At 48.0% G+C, this 18205-nt stretch overlaps 1 protein-coding gene across 3 annotated transcripts in view; it reads left to right on the top strand.

Moving 5' to 3' along the window:
* col16a1 (collagen, type XVI, alpha 1) overlaps positions 1–18205 on the top strand; it is a 425594-nt gene that overhangs the window by 296119 nt on the left and 111270 nt on the right. For all 3 annotated transcript variants that reach the window (XM_078237703.1, XM_078237702.1, XM_078237701.1), the window contains 4 exons: positions 2540–2662; positions 5846–5899; positions 5992–6033; positions 8162–8197. In XM_078237703.1, the coding sequence (XP_078093829.1) occupies positions 2540–2662; positions 5846–5899; positions 5992–6033; positions 8162–8197 (255 nt within the window). The remainder of the gene's footprint in view (positions 1–2539; positions 2663–5845; positions 5900–5991; positions 6034–8161; positions 8198–18205) is intronic.

Below are 18205 nucleotides of genomic sequence, written 5' to 3'. Positions count from 1 at the left end.
TAAATATACCAGTTAGGAGCAGGAAGAGGCCACTTTGAGCCTGCTCCACCATTCAATGGCTGATCTGACTGTGACCTCAACCCCACATTCCTGCCTGTCTCCAATAATCTTTGACTCCTTTATCAATCAAGAATCCATACAACTCAGCCTTAGAAAAACTCAATGACCCCACTTCCAGCACTCACCGAGGAAGAGAGTTCCACACATTCACAACAGCGAGAGACAACATTTGTCTGTCTTAAATGGGAGACACCCCTTATTTTTAAACTGTGACCTCTGGTTCTAGTCTCTCCCACAAGGCGAAGCACCCTTACAGCACCCACCTTCACAAGTCCTCTCAGGATCTTATATCTTTCAATAAGATCACCTCTCATTCTTCTAAACTCCAATGGGTACAGGGCCAGCCTGTCCCACCTTTCCTTAGATAATAACCTCTCATCCCAACTATCACCCAGTTCTCTGAACTGCTTCTAATGCAATCTGGTCATTTCTTAAATAAGGACACTAAAACTGTACACAGCATTCTGTATGTGGTCTCCCAATGGCCTATACAACTGTGGCAAAATATCCTCACTTTTAGGAGTTCAATTTTCCTGCAATAAACATCAGTGTTTCACTTGCCTTCCTAATTACTTGCTGTACCTGTATACTAACATTTTGTGATTCATGTACCAGGACACCCAGATCCCTCTGTACCTCCGGGTTCTGCAATCTCTCTCCATTTAAACAATAGAGTGTTTTTCTACTCTTCATGCCAAAGTGAACAACCTCACATTTTCCCACATTATATTCCATCTGCCAAACTTTACCCACTCACTTAACCCACCTGTATCTCTTTGTAGACTCCTTCGGTCCTCTTCAGAATTTACTTTACTGTCTGTCTTTGTGTCATCTACAAATTTAGCAACCTTGCCTTTGCTCTCTTCATCAAGTCACAGAATCATGGAATCATAGAATCTACGGCACGGAGACAAGCCATTCGGCCCAAACTGGTCCATGCCAACCAAACTGCCCATCTAAGCTAATCCCATTTGCCTGCATTTAGCCCATATCCCTCTAAGCCTTTCCTAGCCATGTATCTGTCCAATGCCCCTGCCTGAAGTCAATGATGTAGATTGTAAATAGTTGAGCCCCAGCACTGACCCCTTTGGCGATCCATTGGTTACATCCTGCCAACTCTAACTAAAAGGAAACAGAGAGTAGGCATAAATGGATCTTTTTTGATTCTCTATCCATACTTTAAAGTTTTTTTCAAGTTTATTGATTTATTAATGTCACAAGTAGGCTTACACTAGCACTGCAATTTAGTTAATATGTAAATCCCCTAGTCACCACACTCCAGCATCTGTTCGGGTACAATGAGGGAGAATTTAGCACCTAATCAGTACGTCTTTCGGACTGTGGGAGGAACCCGGAGCATCCGGAGGAAGCCCATGCACATGGGGAGAATGTGCAGACTCGGCACAGAGAGTGACCCGAGCCGGGAATTGAACCTGGGTCTCTGGCACTGTGAGGCTGCAGTGCTAACCACGGTGTCACTATTGTTGTAAAAGGGGTGGAGTACCTTTGGTGTTATTTGTATATTAATTGAAGTTTAATTGTATTCAGGTGCTGGGTATTAAATGAGGACTCACCTGTGGCTGAAAGTTAGGTTGTCGATTGAAAGGTGTACAATGTCTACCTCTGTAAATAAAAGTCTCCAAAGACAAGGCTCCAGTTTTTTCCTTCACCAGCTGGCTTTCGGAGTTGTAAACTCGGGTGTTCCCGCAATCAGGTGGTTGAGCGAGGCCTTGCCTCATCCAGTGAATCTCATCCCAGTGCCGGTCTTGGCAGCCACTACTGGTTCAGTAGAGAAACTCGGCTGAAAGTGGAGCAAGTGGGAGACTCCTGCCAAACCCCCCCCCCCCCCCCCCCCCACCACCCCACCTCAAAGATAATAGCTTCTAGCGGCTTTGTGAAATGGTTCAGCAGTGAGGCCCTCGAGGTTTCTGTCCTCAGCCTCCAGCTGCATGTGCCTCTTTTGTAGAAGGAAAACCCTATTGATACAATGGCCATGTGTTCAGCCACTTCCAGCTGTGGAGATTGGACACGACTTTGAATCTCACTTCTACTCGGGCTCTGTTAGAGAGCGTTCAGTAATAACCTCGCTCCTTCTCAGAACGTGGCAAGCGCTGGAATTTATTGCCCAACCCTAGTTGTCTTGGAAAGGTGGTGATGGGCAAGCTCCAATAGCAGTCCATGTGGCGAAGGTGTTCCTACAATGGTGTTGAATGGATATTGACTCGGGTCTGGCCATTTGACCACTTAATGTTGAGCATTTGACACTCCTCACTGCACAATATTGTGTAGCTTTCCAACATCATTCCAATTACTGCCATTGACTTGTAATATTGTGCTTTCAATCCAAACAATTCTTTCCAATTGCTGCTCCATCTTTCATTGATCTGCTCTCTGAAAGCTCCGCTGTTCCTCTGAGCTGTGACGATAGCCAGTTTTATTTGATGAACAGTGTGTACTGATGTCTCACTGTGTTGTGCAGGGGGATCAGTGTGAGGTTTGTCCCACTATTCCAGAAGACTTCAAAGACGTGATTGGACTTCCGGGGAAACCGGGCCCGCAGGGAGACCCTGGACCACCTGGGACCGGAGAACCGGGAAAACATGTGAGACCAAGTCATTGAAACTAGAGAGAGGATTGCTCTGTCGAAGCCACTTGGGGCAAGATCTATTTAAAATACATGTTGTAACTGATACCAGTCTGTCTCTATCTCTATATCCAAACATTCAGTCTCTGTTTCTCTCTCAGTCTATGATCTCTCACTCTGTTTAATCCATATCTTCCTGTAACTGATGTTTCTTCCGGGTTTTCTCCATCAGGACGATGTCAGTGACATTGTTCTTTCAGTTAATTGGACGATGTCCTAGTCTCACTCCCAGTATCTCTCGATGTCTCCCTCAGTGCTGTCCTGTGGGAGCTGAGCTGATGGCAATGGGCCACAGGATGGTTTGTGAATCTAAGGGCAGAGAGCAGGGAGAAGCAAAGTCTCAGAACCAAAGATAAAGTAACGTTAGTGCAGTGATTCGACCCAACAAACAGTGACACCACCAGCGGGATTGTTAATGCCCATGACTTGACAAGCTGTTGTGTGTCTGCGTGCGTGTGTCTGCGTGCGTGTGTCTGCGTGCGTGTGTCTGCATGCATGTGTCTGCGTGCGTCTGTGTCTGCGTGCGCGTGTGACTGCGTGCGTGTGTGTCTGCGTGCGTGTGTGACTGCGTGCGCGTGTGTCTGCGTGCGTGTGTGTCTGCGTCCGTGTGTGTCTGCGTGCGCGTGTGACTGCGTGCGTGTGACTGCGTGCGTCTGTGTCTGCGTGCGCGTGTGACTGCGTGCGTGTAACTGCGTGCGCGTGTGACTGCGTGCGTGTGACTGCGTGCGTGTGTGACTGCATGCGTGTGTGACTGCATGTGTGTGTGTCTGCATGCGTGTGTGACTGCGTGCACGTGTGTCTGCGTGCGTGTGTGTCTGCGTGCGTGTGTGTCTGCGTGCGTGTGTGTCTGCGTGCGCGTGTGACTGCATGCGCGTGTCTGCGTGCGCGTGTGACTGCGTGCGCGTGTGTCTGCGTGCGCGTGTGACTGCGTGCGAGTGTGTCTGCGTGCGCGTGTGACTGCGTGCGTGTGTGTCTGCGTGCGTGTGTGACTGCGTGCGCGTGTGTCTGCGTGCGTGTGTGTCTGCGTGCGTGTGTGTCTGCGTGCGTGTGTGTCTGCGTGCGCGTGTGACTGCGTGCGCGTGTCTGCGTGCGCGTGTGACTGCGTGCGCGTGTCTGCGTGCGCGTGTGACTGCGTGCGCGTGTGTCTGCGTGCGCGTGTGACTGCGTGCGAGTGTGTCTGCGTGCGCGTGTGACTGCGTGCGTGTGTGTCTGCGTGCGTGTGTGACTGCGTGCGCGTGTGTCTGCGTGCGTGTGTGTCTGCGTCCGTGTGTGTCTGCGTGCGCATGTGACTGCGTGCGCATGTGTCTGCGTGCGTGTGTGTCTGCGTGCGTGTGTGTCTGCGTGCGCGTGTGACTGCGTGCGCGTGTCTGCGTGCGCGTGTGACTGCGTGCGCGTGTGTCTGCGTGCGCGTGTGACTGCGTGCGAGTGTGTCTGCGTGCACGTGTGACTGCGTGCGTGTGTGTCTGCGTGCGCGTGTGACTGCGTGTGCGTTTGTACCTATGTGTGTGCGTGCGTATGTATCTGTGCCTGTGTATATCTGTGTCTGTCTGCGTGTCTGTCTGTCTGCGTGTCTATCTGTGTCAGCGTGTGTGTCAGTGTGTGCATGTGTGTCTGTACTTATGTGTACGTACGTCTCTGTGTATGCATCTGTGTATAAACATTGGTATGTATTTGTGTCTGTGTGCGTGTGCGTATGTGTGCATTTGTCTGTGAGTGGGGGTGGATTGTAGAATTGGGCACCATGCCATGGGCACCTTCCTGCCCGCCCCTATCCCTTGCCATGTCAACAGCAGTGGGAGGGGTGGTGGGAGGCCTGTGGGCCAGATGAGGTGCTGAAGTGGATAATGATTGGGATTGTCACCATGGTGGGAGAGGCCCACACTGAATGTGCAACCCGGTAACCTTCACAGTTTATGGATGCCGGCTTCCCTTACAGGCAACTTGTCACAGCAGAGGCCCACGCCAAGTTCTTCCTGCACCCAGGCACTCCCCTCACCCCGCTTGCTGGGCCTGCCAACCGGTCCCAGTGAAAGCCGGGGTCTCACCTTTGCTCCTATGTGTCTGTGTGTGTCTGTGTGTGTCTGTGTCTGTGTCTGTGTGTGTCTGTGTCTGTGTGTGTCTGTGTCTGTGTGTGTCTGTGTGTGTCTGTGTCTGTGTGTGTCTGTGTCTGTGTGTGTCTGTGTGTGTCTGTGTGTGTCTGTGTCTGTGTGTGTCTGTGTCTGTGTGTGTCTGTGTGTGTCTGTGTCTGTGTGTGTCTGTGTCTGTGTGTGTCTGTGTGTGTCTGTGTGTGTCTGTGTCTGTGTGTGTCTGTGTCTGTGTGTGTCTGTGTGTGTCTGTGTCTGTGTGTGTCTGTGTGTGTCTGTGTCTGTGTGTGTCTGTGTCTGTGTGTGTCTGTGGGGGTTTTTAAATTTCATCATTCATGGAATTCTGGCAAGACCAACGTTTGTTGCCCATTCCTAATTGCCATTGAGAAGGTGATGGTGAGCTGCCTTCTTGAACCGCTGCACTCCGTGGTATAAATACATCAACGGTGCTGTCAGGGAGATAGTTCCAAGATTTTGTCCCAGTGACAGTGAAGGAACAGCGATTATATTTTCAAGTCAGGATGGTGAGTGACTTGGAGGGGAACATCCAGCTGGTGGTTGGTGTTCCCGAGTGTCTGCTGCTCTTGTCCTTCTAGATGGTAGAGGTTGTAGGTTTGGAAGGTGCTGTTGATGGAACCTTGGCAAATTGTGCAGAGCATCTTGCAGATGGTACACAATGCTGCTACTGTGTGTCGGTGGGTGAAGGGGGTAAATGTTTAAGGTGGTGGATGGGGTGCCAATCAAGCGGGTGCTTTGTTCTGAATGGTATTGGGTTCAGTGTTGTTGGAGCCGCACTCCAGGCTAGTGGAGAATATTCCATCACACTCCTGATTTGTGTGTGCCGCTCAGTGTGTGTGTGTCTGTCTGGCTCACGACCCTGAGGGATGGTGTCTTAGGTGAGGATTGGAGGGACGGGGAGGAGACGTCAGAACCTTTGGGAATGGACCCCAACAAACACTGGTGTCTTCAGGAAAAAGCAAATTAAATATAAAGAAAGGTTATGTCTGTGTTAACAAGCTTGATGTTTTAGTAACTCGCTGATGTTGGATTGATCCAGGGTCAACCAGGACTACAGGGATTAACGGGGTCTCCGGGTTCGAAGGGTGAAAAGGTAAGTTAGTGGTCTCTGTACTGGAGCTGAGTGACCCCTCCTGCTTGCTGCAGAATCATCTGATTAACAATTGTTCCCTTTCCATCGAACAGGGCCAGGTGGGACCCCCAGGGACAGGAGTGCCTGGACTGCCGGTGAGTCAACAGCCTGCATTTATATAGCACCACCATCATCACAGTCAGGTGTCCTGAAATGGTGTACAGAAATGCTGTCAATTCATGGATGACACCAAACCAGATCAGCAGATGTTAGATCGAATGGCCAAAGCTTTGTCAAAGAGCTGGTTTGAAGGAGCATCAGAAAGACACGAGAAGCAGAATCATTGAATGTTCTTGAGGCAGAGGGAGGTGGATTCTGGGTAAACAAGGGGGTGAAAGGTCACCGGGGGTGAGCAGGAAGTTACAGGCAGATCAGTCTTGATCTTGTTAAATGGCAGAGCAGGCTGAATGGGCCGAATGGCCTGCTCTGGGCTTCTAATTAATACGTTTATATGTGGGAAATTTAAAGTGGAGGTGTTGCCAATGTGGGTTAGTGAGTAGTGCGGTAATGTGTAAACAGGATGCAGCCCGAGCTCGGATCGGTATGGCAGGGTGAGAAAGACATGGGCGATGCTTCCACAGTAGACAAACTGAAAGCGGGGCAGAAACCGGAAGTATTCCTGAGGTGGAATCAGACGATCTGGAAGATGGAAAGGGGGTGGGATGGAAACTCACCCTCCCCCCACCCGGGTTAAATGGGACTCGAAGGTCACGAGCCGTCTGCTTTATCCAGGAGCAGGATTGGTGTGAAGCTGGGGGAGTGACTGGACACAATGGCTTCAGTTTTCCCAGCATTTAGCTGGAAGAGATCGCTGCTCCCGCACTGTGTGAGAGATCAGCAGCCTGACAGCTGGGGAAGATTGTGGATGGAGAGAGAGGGGGGGGGGGGGGGCGGGGGAGGGGGGGTGCTGGTGAGTTGGGGTGCGATGACATCAGCATATATGTGAAAAAACACCCTGTTTTAGAATGATGTCACTGAGGATGTGATGGAGAGGATGGAGAGGGGGATCGGAGGAGATTAAGAAGGGTCAGAGGTAACGGTCTGGGAGGAGGAAGAGAAACCGCAGTAGCTGTGGCCATCTCTCAGCGAGCTCCAGGCTGCAGTGAGGCGATGTTAATGGTTCTCTGTCCTGCTGCCCGGGGCAGCCTCCATGTCAGGCCCCAGCTAAGGACAGGTCCTATCAGGGAAGTCCACCAATGCCACCAGCTTTCCCCCGCTTGGGCCATTCAGAGCATTAATTGGTTGCCCATCATTGCCGGGCAGGTAGTCTCTGCCTCCAACATGATCACTCAGATGTTGTCACGCATTGGGGTGTGGTGTGGTATGCAAGGTTCCTCCCTGTCCTGTCCTCCAAACCTGCCTGAGTGGAGCTGGAAAGGTTCTGCCCTGTGTGTCTTTCCTCCATCTCTCTTTCACTTTGCTTCTTTCAGTCCCCTCGAACTTTCTGTCTCTGTTCCTCTCTTTCTTGGTCTTTCCTTCAACTCTCTCTCTCTCTCTGTTTCTCTCTCTGTCTCTCTCTCTCTTTCTCTCTCTCTCTCTGTCTCTCTCTCTCTCTCTGTCTCTCTCTGTCTGTCTCTCCCTCTCTGTCATTCCCTCTCTCCCTTTCTCTCTCTCTGTCTCTCTCTCTCTCTCTGTCTCTCTCTCTCTCTCTCTCTCTCTCTGTCTCTCTCTCTCTCTGTCTCTCCCTCTCTGTCACTCTCTCTCTCTCCCTTTCTCTCTCTCTCTCTGTGTCTCTTTCTCTCTCTCCCTCTGTCTGTCTGTCTCTCTCTCTCTCTCTGTCTTTCTGTCTATCCTCCCTCAGTCAGGAGATGGTGCGAGTGAGGTTGGTGTAATGTTAATGTCACTGGGTTCTGGGGAGACAGGTTCAAATCCCAGCAAGGCAGCTGGTGGAATTTAAATTCAGTGAAGAAACTCTGGAATCGAATCCTAGACTACGATCACCAAGTGTTGTAAAACAGGAAGGAAATGTGCCATCCTTCCCTGGTCTGTCAGACTCTTAACTGCCCTCAGAAACAGCCCAGCAGGCAACTCAGTTCAAGGGCAATTAGGAATGGGCAACAAATTCTGAGCTTGTCAGTGACGCCCACATCCCGTGAAAGAGCTTTTAAGAAGTTAGAGATGACAACTGGGCAGATTTTGTGAGGAGAGTTTCATGGAGAGAGTTCACTGATTCAGTGTTAATGCACATTGCAAAAATAACTCTGTTTATTTGTTTATTTTTAGGGGAAGGATGGCATGATGGGAAAACCAGGGAAGCCGGTGAGTAAATCCTTGGAATGTTTGCCCATTGGCTGGAATTTGATTCTATTCTGATGCCGCCGGGCATGTGGGAGAGTGCTGATCCTTCACTTTGACACTTTGTCATTGGAGGATGGTATCTCACCTGTACCAGTGAGTGTTAGTGTGGAGCATTGACCCTGCGTGCAGAGTGCTGAGTCTTCCAGTATCAGTGTGTGACAGCAACTTACACCCAGCTCCGAACACACCGTGCCCACCATCCAGCATGGGACTGGCCAGTGGTCCCCATGCCCCTTGGTACCTGGGTCACTGTGTCATTACCAGGTGTCCTACCGGAGCTAATACCATGCCAACTTCACAATGAAACAGTTCCAGTGGCCATTGAGACATTAACCAGGAGAGCCGCAGTTACGGCCATTGGCAAAATAACCAGAGAGAGGTGAGTATTGACTTTATACAGCGAGGGGGAAAGTGTAGGACTTTGGGAACAGAACAGAGAAGGGAACCAATTGGCTGAATGTCCAATTGAGCCAGCACAGAAATGATGGACTGAATGGCCTCCATCTATCTTGTAATATTCTTCCATTATTTTTGAAGTTACTCCCTTGGCCACTCAATGTTCACAAACCTGTGTCGAGCCATGGAAGGCTGTCCCAGACACAGTGTGGGACAAATTTGAAGGGGCGATGCCCCAAGGTGAGGGATCGAATTAAGTCCAGAGTTTAAAGGCCACCTTGATAATGTGAGACTTCATCACAATTTAATCAAAAATGTAAGGCCCTCTAGACCTCACCCCTTCACCCCATCCATCCCACCTTATGCCTCATATCCACCCCTCTCGCCCTGATGCCCCCCAGTAACCAAGTATTGCTCCCATGCACTCCCTATGGCTCCTCATGTCACCCATGCCAAGCTATGTCACTTTCATACCCATTCATCCATTATACATTGTATAGAAACAATGATCCCTATAGTGAGTAGGATGTGTACAAAACTATTAAAATATAGTCATTCAGTTACAACTTTCCACATTCTTTAAAAATATATATTTTTACAACAGTCCAATAAAAAAATCAATCATCCAGAACCTTTAAAATATCAATAGTTGAAACTGCTAGCACTTGAAACCTTTATCTTGTGTAAATAAACATTGTGCATAGCTCAGAGAGCCAGGGCTGTCAATCAAGCAATATTTTTCCTGGGACTGAGGTGTTTTAATATTCTAATGAATGTTTGGGTTTGTCAGCCAAGAATACATAATGGGGCTTTGCTGAGAGCCTGGAAATCCATTAGTCTGCACCTGTAACTCACCAACATTATTTAGCACATTCTGCGCAGTCTCATACATGCACAGTAACCCTAATGTGGATTTTAGTACTCCCCTCCTTTACGCTGATCCTGCATAATAACTTACTATTTCCTATTCCAGTACTCTATCTATCCCAGTATTCTGTGCACTGCCTGGCTCCCACACCCCTGCCAAGTTAGCTTAAACCCTCCCAAGAGCACCAACAAATTGCCTCTCAAGGAAATTTGTACCACCTTTGTTCTGTTGCAACCCTTCCACTCTGTACAAGTCCCACCTTCCTCCAGTGTCAATCTCAATGTCTAAGGAATCTAAAGCCCTCCCTCCTACACCATTTCTCCAGCCACACATTCACCTGCTCTAATCCTCCTGTTCCTGTACTAACTTGCACATGGAATTGGGTGTAATCTGGTGATTACTTTGGAAGTCCTGCTACCTAAATTCAGACTGCAAGACCACATCCCTCTTTCTACCTATGCTGTTTGGACCAACATGGACCGTGGCTGCCAATTGTTCACTCTCCTCCCTCAGAGTGCTGGGTATCTGGGTACCGATAACTTTGACCTTGGCAACAGGGAGGTCCCACACCATCCTGGATTCACATCTGGGGCCACAGAAACACCATCTGTCGCCCTGACAATCGAATCTCCTATCACTCGTGACAATTAAAATAAGAAAATGCAGACATGGTGAATAATGACTTTAATCAGTATTTGCAGTGGGGGAATGAGGTCAACATGTCAGACATTCCAGGGGAACTAACACTGAATCAGGAACAAGGACTCCCCCAAATTAACATTAAAAATAATAGTAATAATGGACATAATGGTACTGAAGGAGAACCAGGTCCCAGGATCAGATGAATTCTATCCCAGGGTTTAATGGAAGTGGGTGAGAACAGTGTCAATGTTGTAACTATAATCTCCCAGAGATCTCTGAATTAGGGAGCAAATCATAGATTGGAAAGTTGCACGTGTGACTATTCAAAACCAATGAGTGAGGGAAACCAGAGAATTATAGTCTCATTAGCCTAATATCTGTTGTCAGGAAATGGTGGCGGTCTATAATCAATGGTAGAATGACTAAACGCCTTGAAATGTTTCAGCAGATCAGAGAGAGAGTGAGGATGTGTGAAGGGCAGGTCTAGTGAATCTGAGGCAACATTGTTGAAAAGGTGATGGAAGTGGTTAGCAGGGGAATGTCTATGGATATTATTTATTTAGATTTTCATAAGGCAATTGATAAAGTCCCTCGAGCAAGATTGTTCGCTAAAGTTGAAACTCAGGGAATTGAGGACAAATTATTGACCTAATTAGATAATTGGTTGAATGGCAGGAGTCAGAAAGTTGGGATAATGGGGAGGTATTATCATTGGCAAGATGTGACACATGGTGTCCCGTCAGAACCTGTGTTTAGTTCTCAGTAACTGACGATGTTTTTTCACAACTTCGATAAACAGAGATGAAGCCACAGCGCCAACTTTACTGATGACCAAAGAGAGGCGACATTTTACATACGAACATATGAAATAGGAATAGGCCATTTGGCCCATCAAGCCTGCTCTGCCATACAATAAGATCATGAATGATCGATTGTGGCCCCAACTCACCATCCTGCCTCCCCGACATCCTTTGACTCCTTTGTTAGTCAAGAATTTATCTATCTGCCTTAAAAGAAATCCAGTAAGAAGTTTAACAACACCAGGTTAAAGTCCAACAGGTTTATTTGGTAGCAAAAGTGTCTTTTGCTACCAAATAAACCTGTTGGACTTTAACCTGGTGTTGTTAAACTTCTTACTGTGTTTACCCCAGTCCAACGCCGGCATCTCCACATTAAAAGAAATCACCAGCTCTCTCTGGAAGAGAGCTCCAAAGATTCATGACCCTCTTTTTTCTCTGGAGCGTAGAACGCTGAGGGGTGATCTTATAGAGGTCTATAAAATAATGAGGGGCGCAGATCAGCTGGATGGTCAATATCTTTTCCCAAAGGTAGGGGAGTCTAAAACTAGAGGGCATAGGTTTAAGGTGAGAGGGGAGAGATACAAAAGTGTCCAGAGGGGCAATTTTTTCACACAGAGGGTGGTGAGTGTCTGGAACAAGCTGCCAGAGGTGGTAGTAGAGGCGGGTACAATTTTGTCTTTTAAAAAGCGTTTAGAGAGTTACATGGGTAAGATGGGTACAGAGGGATATGGGCCAAATGCGGGCAATTGGGACTAGCTTCGGAGTTTTAAAAAACAGGGTGGCATTGACAGGTTAGGCCGAAGGGCCTGTTTCCATGCTGTAAACCTCTATGACTATGACTCTGCGAGAAAGAATTTCTTATCATCTCTATCATAAATGGAAGGTCTCTAATTTTTAAACTGTGTCCCCTTGTTCCTGTTTCTCCCACAAGTCTTTTCAGCATTGATTCTGTCCAGTCCCCTCAGGATCTTATGTTTCAATAAGATCACTTCTCATTCCTCAGTGGGTACAGGCCCAGCCTGTCCAATGGCTACAGACTGAGAGAGGGGAATGTGCAACAAGATGTTGAGGGTGGCACGGTGGCACAATGGCTAGCACTGCTGTCTCACAGTGTCAGCTTCGATTCCGGCCTTGAGTGACTGCCTGTGTGGAGTTTGCATGTTCTCCCCGTGTCTGCGTGGGTTTCCTCCGGTGCTCCGGTTTCATAGAATCATAGAATCCCTAAAGTGCAGAAGGAGGCCATTCGGCCCATCGAGCCTGTACCGACCACAATCCCACCCAGGCCTTATTCCCGTAACCCCGCACATTTACCCTGCTAATCCCCTGACACTAGGGTCAATTTAGCACGGCCAATCCACCTAACCTGCACATCTTTGGACTGTGGGAGGAAACCGGAGCAGCTGGAGGAAACCCACCCTGACAAGGGGAGAAAGTGCAAACTCCATACCAATGGTGACCTGAGGCCGGAATTGAACCTGGGTTCCTGGCGCTGTGAGGCAGCAGTGCCAACCACTGTGCAGGTTAGGTGGATTGGCCACGATAAATACGTGCAGGAATAGGGCGGTGGAATAGGCCTCGGTAGAATGTTCTTTCGGAGAGTCAGTGCAGATTCGATGGGCCAAATGGCCTCTTCCTGTATTGTAGGGATTCTATGATTCTATGGAGACCTGGGTGTCCTCGTACATGAGTCGCTGAAGGTAAGTATGCAGGTGCAAAAGGCGGTGAGGAAGGCAAATGGTATTTTGGCCTTCCTAGCGAGAGGATTCGAATACAGGAGCAGGGATGTGTTGTTGCAATTATACAGGGCCTTGGTGAGGCCACACCTGGAATATTGTGTGGAGTTTTGATCTCCTTATCTGAGGAAGGATGTTCTCGCTATGAGTGAGTGCGAAGAAAGCTTACCAGACTGATTCCTGGGATGGTGGGGCTGACATATGAGGAGACATTGAGTCAGTTAGGATTATATTCACTGGGGTTCAGAAGAATGAGTGGGGATGTCATAGAAACCTATTAAATTCAAAACAGGGCTAGATAGGGTAGATGCAGGAAGGATGTTCCCGATGGCGGGGGAGTCCAGAACCAGGGGTCACATTCTGAGGGTACAGGGTAGACTGTTTAGGACAGAGGTGAGGAGATGAGGAAGAATGTTTTCACCCAGTGAGTGGTCAGTGTGTGGAATTCACTACCACACAAAGTAGTTAAGGCAAAAACATTGTCTGTTTTCAAGAAGCAGTTAGAAATAGCTCTAAGGGCAAAGGGATCAAAGGATATGGGGGGAAGGCAGGATCAGGCTACTGAGTTGGATGATCAGCCATGATAATGAATGGCAGAGCAGGCTTGAAGGGTCGAATAGCCTCCTTCTGCTCCTATTTTCTATGCTTCTATGTAATCATTCCCCATAAGCTAACTCGCCCCCATCTCAGCAATCAGTTGAGTAAACTTTCTCTGCTTCCGTTGTAATTATATCCATTCTTCAACAAGGAGACCAAAACTGTGCACGATGTCCCAGGTGTGATCTCACCAACACCCTGCACAACTGCAGCAGAATGTCCCTGTTTTCATACACCATCCCCCTTCCAATAAATCATACCTTCTTCATCACCTGCTGTATCTGCACGCTACCTTTTTGTGATTCATGTACAAGGACACCCAGATCCCTCTGTAACTCAGATCTGCAATCTCTCTCCATTTCAATAATTCGACCTGTAAAAGTGAACAAGTTCACATTTTTCCACATTACACTCCATCTGTCAATTTTTTGATCTCACACACACCTCTTAACAACTTATATTTCTACCTATCTTTGTGTCCTCATCAAAGTTGCCACCTAGACGTTCAGCTCTGTCATCCAAATCATTGATATAAGTTGGAAGTAGTTGAGGTCCAGCACTGATTCCTGTGACACTCCACTCATTGCATCTTGCCAAATGCCATCTGATTGTTTTATACCGACTCTCTGCTTCCTGTTAGCTGACCAATCCTCTATCCAGGCTAATATGTGATCCCCCTACACCATGAGCTCTTAATTTGTGTCCTGATCTTTGATGTGCCACCTAGCAGACTGCCTTCTGTAAATCCAGCACATTCACAGGTTCCCCTTTATCCATGTTACTGGCCATTTCCTCAACAAACTCTTCCAAAAAAATTAGTCAAACATCATTTCCCTTTCACGAAACCATGTTGACTCTGCCTGATTGCATTGGGATGTTCAAGGTGCAACATTAAACGCTCCTTGATAGCAGATTTGAACATTTTCCCTCCTTTCTTGCATAGAGGAGCTACGTTCCCTATTTTCCAATCTGATGGAACCATTCCAAAATCTAGGCACTTGTAAGTTCCAGACACAGAAACCTGAAAGTATTAAGAGATTTGATAGTTTCAGTGAATGGGCAAAGGTGCAGAAAATGGGTTTCAATGTCGGCAAATGTGGGGTCATCCATTTTGGATTTAAAAAGGGTAGAACAGAATCCGACCGTGCAGAAGGAGGCCATTTGGCCCATCGAGTCTGCACCAACACAATCCCCACAACTCGAAGTATTTACCCTAGTTAATCCCCGTGATACTAAGGGGCAATTTAGCATGGCCAATCCACATCTTTGAAGTGTGGGAGGAAACCGGAGCACCCAGAGAAAACCCATGGAGATACGGGGAGAACATGCAGACTCCACACAGGCAGTCATGTGGCACAGTGTGAAAAATTAAAGCCAGACCTCTTAGGAGTGAAATTATAAACTATTTCTATGTACAAAGGGGTGTAGATGTTTGGGACTCTCTTCCACAAATGGCAACTGATGGCAGATCAATTGTTAATTTAAAAACTCAGATTGATTAATTTTTGTTATCGGAAAGCTATTAATGGATTTGGGAGAAAGGTGGCTCTATGGAGTTTGTTGCAGACTTTGATTTGATTTGATTTGATTTATTATTGTCACATGTATTAGCATACAGTGAAAAGTATTGTTTCTCGCACGCTATACAGACAAAGCATACTGTTCATAGAGAAGGAAACGAGAGAGTGCAGAATGTACTGTTACAGTCATAGCTGGCGTGTAGAGAAAGATCAACTTAATGCAAGGTAGGTCCATTCAAAAGTCTGACAGCAGCAGGGAAGAAGCTGTTCTTGAGTCAGTTGGTACGTGACCTCAGGCTTTTGTATCTTTTTCCCGACAGAAGAAGGTGGAGGAGAGAATGTCCGGGATGTGTGGGGTCCTTAATTATGCCGGCTGCTTTGCCGAGGCAGCGGGAAATGTAGACAGAATCAGTGGATGGGAGGCTGGTTTGCGTGATGGATTGGGCTACATTCACGACCTTTTGTAGTTTCTTGCGGTCTTGGGCAGAGCAGGAGCCATACCAAGCTGTGATACAACCAGAAAGGATGCTTTAGAATCATAGAATCACAGAATCCCTACAGGACAGAAAGAGGCCATTCGACCCATCGAGTCTGCACCGACCACAATCCCACCCAGGCCCTACTCCCATATCCCTACATATTTTACCCACTAATCCCTCTAATCTACGCATCCCAGGACACTAAGGGGCAATTTTAGCAGGGCCAATCAACCTAACCCGCACATCTTTTCTATGATGCATCTGTAAAAGTTGGTGAGAGTCGTAGCTGAGACTTATGTTGGTAGCAAGCTCTCACTGAATGACAAACTGGGTGGAGGTGCTGAAGGCCCATCCCCTGCTCCTGTGTTCCAGCAGTGGCTGCATTGTGTTGCCAAGTGTGTTGCAAATAAATCTGTAATACCAAACAGCAGCCAGCAGAGGGGGATGGTGTCCTTTGGAATCATTTGCCCCGGAGTTTGGAGTGACCACTCACATTTCACAATGTTCCTTGTAGGTTCCCCATTCTCACTGAGCAGCTTTCATCCAACAGCCAACTGGCCAAACCAATCAAACAGCTTATTTTCCAACTTCAGTATGTTTATACCTCATGGTAATAAAATGGTAATAATAGAGTTCAGTCAACATGAAGAGCAACACACATTTCTTTTCGATGCCTCAGTAATTCCTCTCCTGTGTTCTGTGCTAGCAGCACAGTCCTGGAGATTAGTGTTCACTAGGGCGGCACGGTAGCACAGTGGTTAGCACTGCTGCTTCACAGCTCCAGGGTCCCGGGTTCGATTCCCGGCTCGGGTCACTGTCTGTGTGGAGTTTGCACATTCTCCTCGTGTCTGCGTGGGTTTCCTCCGGGTGCTCCGGTTTCCTCCCACAGTCCAAAGATGTGCGGGTTAGGTTGATTGGCCAGGTTAAAAATTGCCCCTTAGAGTCCTGAGATGCGTAGGTTAGAGGGATTAGCGGGTAAATATGTGGGGGTAGGGCCTGGGTGGGATTGTGGTCGGTGCAGACTCGATGGGCCGAATGGCCTCCTTCTGCACTGTAGGGTTTCTATGATTTCTTCTACCTGCAGACCACAGGCTTTCCGGGAGCGTTGGCACTGTTACTGCAACCAGATTGAAATAAATCACTTGTCCGTGGAATAACTCCAGTTTCCCTGTACTGGGAGTGTTTGATGGGGACAGTGTAGAGAGAGCTTTACTCTGTATCTAACCCCGTGCTGTACCTGTCCTGGGAGTGTTTGGTGGGGGACATTGTAGAGGGAGCTTTACTCTGTATCTAACCCCGTGCTGTACCTGTCCTGGGAGTGTTTGATGGGGACAGTGTAGAGAGAGCTTTACTCTGTATCTAACCCCGTGTTGTACCTGTCCTGGGAGTGTTTGGTGGGGGACATTGTAGAGGGAGCTTTACTCTGTATCTAACCCCGTGCTGTACCTGTCCTGGGAGTGTTTGATGGGGACAGTGTAGAGAGAGCTTTACTCTGTATCTAACCCCGTGCTGTACCTGTCCTGGGAGTGTTTGGTGGGGGACATTGTAGAGGGAGCTTTACTCTGTATCTAACCCCGTGCTGTACCTGTCCTGGGAGTGTTTGATGGGGACAGTGTAGAGAGAGCTTTACTCTGTATCTAACCCCGTGCTGTACCTGTCCTGGGAGTGTTTGGTGGGGGACATTGTAGAGGGAGCTTTACTCTGTATCTAACCCCGTGCTGTACCTGTCCTGGGAGTGTTTGATGGGGACAGTGTAGAGGGAGCTTTACTCTGTATCTAACCCCGTGCTGTACCTGTCCTGGGAGTGTTTGATGGGGACAGTGTAGAGGGAGCTTTACTCTGTATCTAACCCCGTGCTGTACCTGTCCTGGGAGTGTTTGATGGGGACAGTGTAGAGGGAGCTTTACTCTGTATCTAATCCCGTGCTGTACCTGTCCTGGGAGTGTTTGATGGGGACACTATGTAACATGCTCAGGGCAAAAACTGGTTTGATTATTTCTTTGTGATTGTAATTTGAATATTTTGGTTTTGAAGTGGATGATCTCAGGCTATGTTATGCGGTTGGTGAGGAATTGCCAATGGGTGAGTGGGTGACAGGCCTGAACCAACAGACACCTGCACCATCCTTATTGAGTTTTTTGAGAAAGTGACCAAGGAGGTGGATGGGGGCAAGGCAGTGGACGTGGTATATATGGATTTTAGTAAGGCGTTTGATAAGGTTCACCATGGTAGGCTTCTGCAGAAAATGCAGATGTATGGGATTGGGGGTGATCTAGGAAATTGGATCAGGAATTGGCTAGCGGATAGGAAACAGAGGGTGGTGGTTGATAGTAAATATTCATCATGGAGTGCGGTTACAAGTGGTGTACCTCAGGGATCTGTTTTGGGGCCACTGCTGTTTGTAATATTTATTAATGATCTGGATGAGGGTATAGTTGGGTGGATTAGCAAATTTGCTGATGACACCAAAGTCGGTGGTGTGGTAGACAGTGAGGAAGGGTGTCGTAGTTTGCAGGAAGACTTAGACAGGTTGCAAAGTTGGGCCGAGAGGTGGCGGATGGAGTTTAATGCGGAGAAGTGTGAGGTAATTCACTTTGGTAGGAATAACAGATGTGTTGAGTATAGGGCTAACGGGAGGACTTTGAATAGTGTGGAGGAGCAGAGGGATCTAGGTGTATGTGTGCATAGATCCCTGAAAGTTGGGAATCAAGTAGATAAGGTTGTTAAGAAGGCATATGGTGTCTTGGCGTTTATTGGTAGGGGGATTGAATTTAGGAGTCGTAGCGTTATGTTGCAACTGTACACAACTCTGGTGCGGCCGCACTTGGAGTACTGTGTGCAGTTCTGGTCCCCACATTACAGGAAGGATGTGGAGGCTTTGGAGAGGGTGCAGAGGAGGTTTACCAGGATGTTGCCTGGTATGGAGGGGAGATC

This window comes from Mustelus asterias, chromosome 21, assembly GCF_964213995.1.
Source record: "Mustelus asterias chromosome 21, sMusAst1.hap1.1, whole genome shotgun sequence".
In the NCBI taxonomy this organism is placed as follows: Eukaryota; Metazoa; Chordata; class Chondrichthyes; order Carcharhiniformes; family Triakidae; genus Mustelus; species Mustelus asterias.
This window is presented reverse-complemented; position numbering and strand designations above follow the sequence as displayed.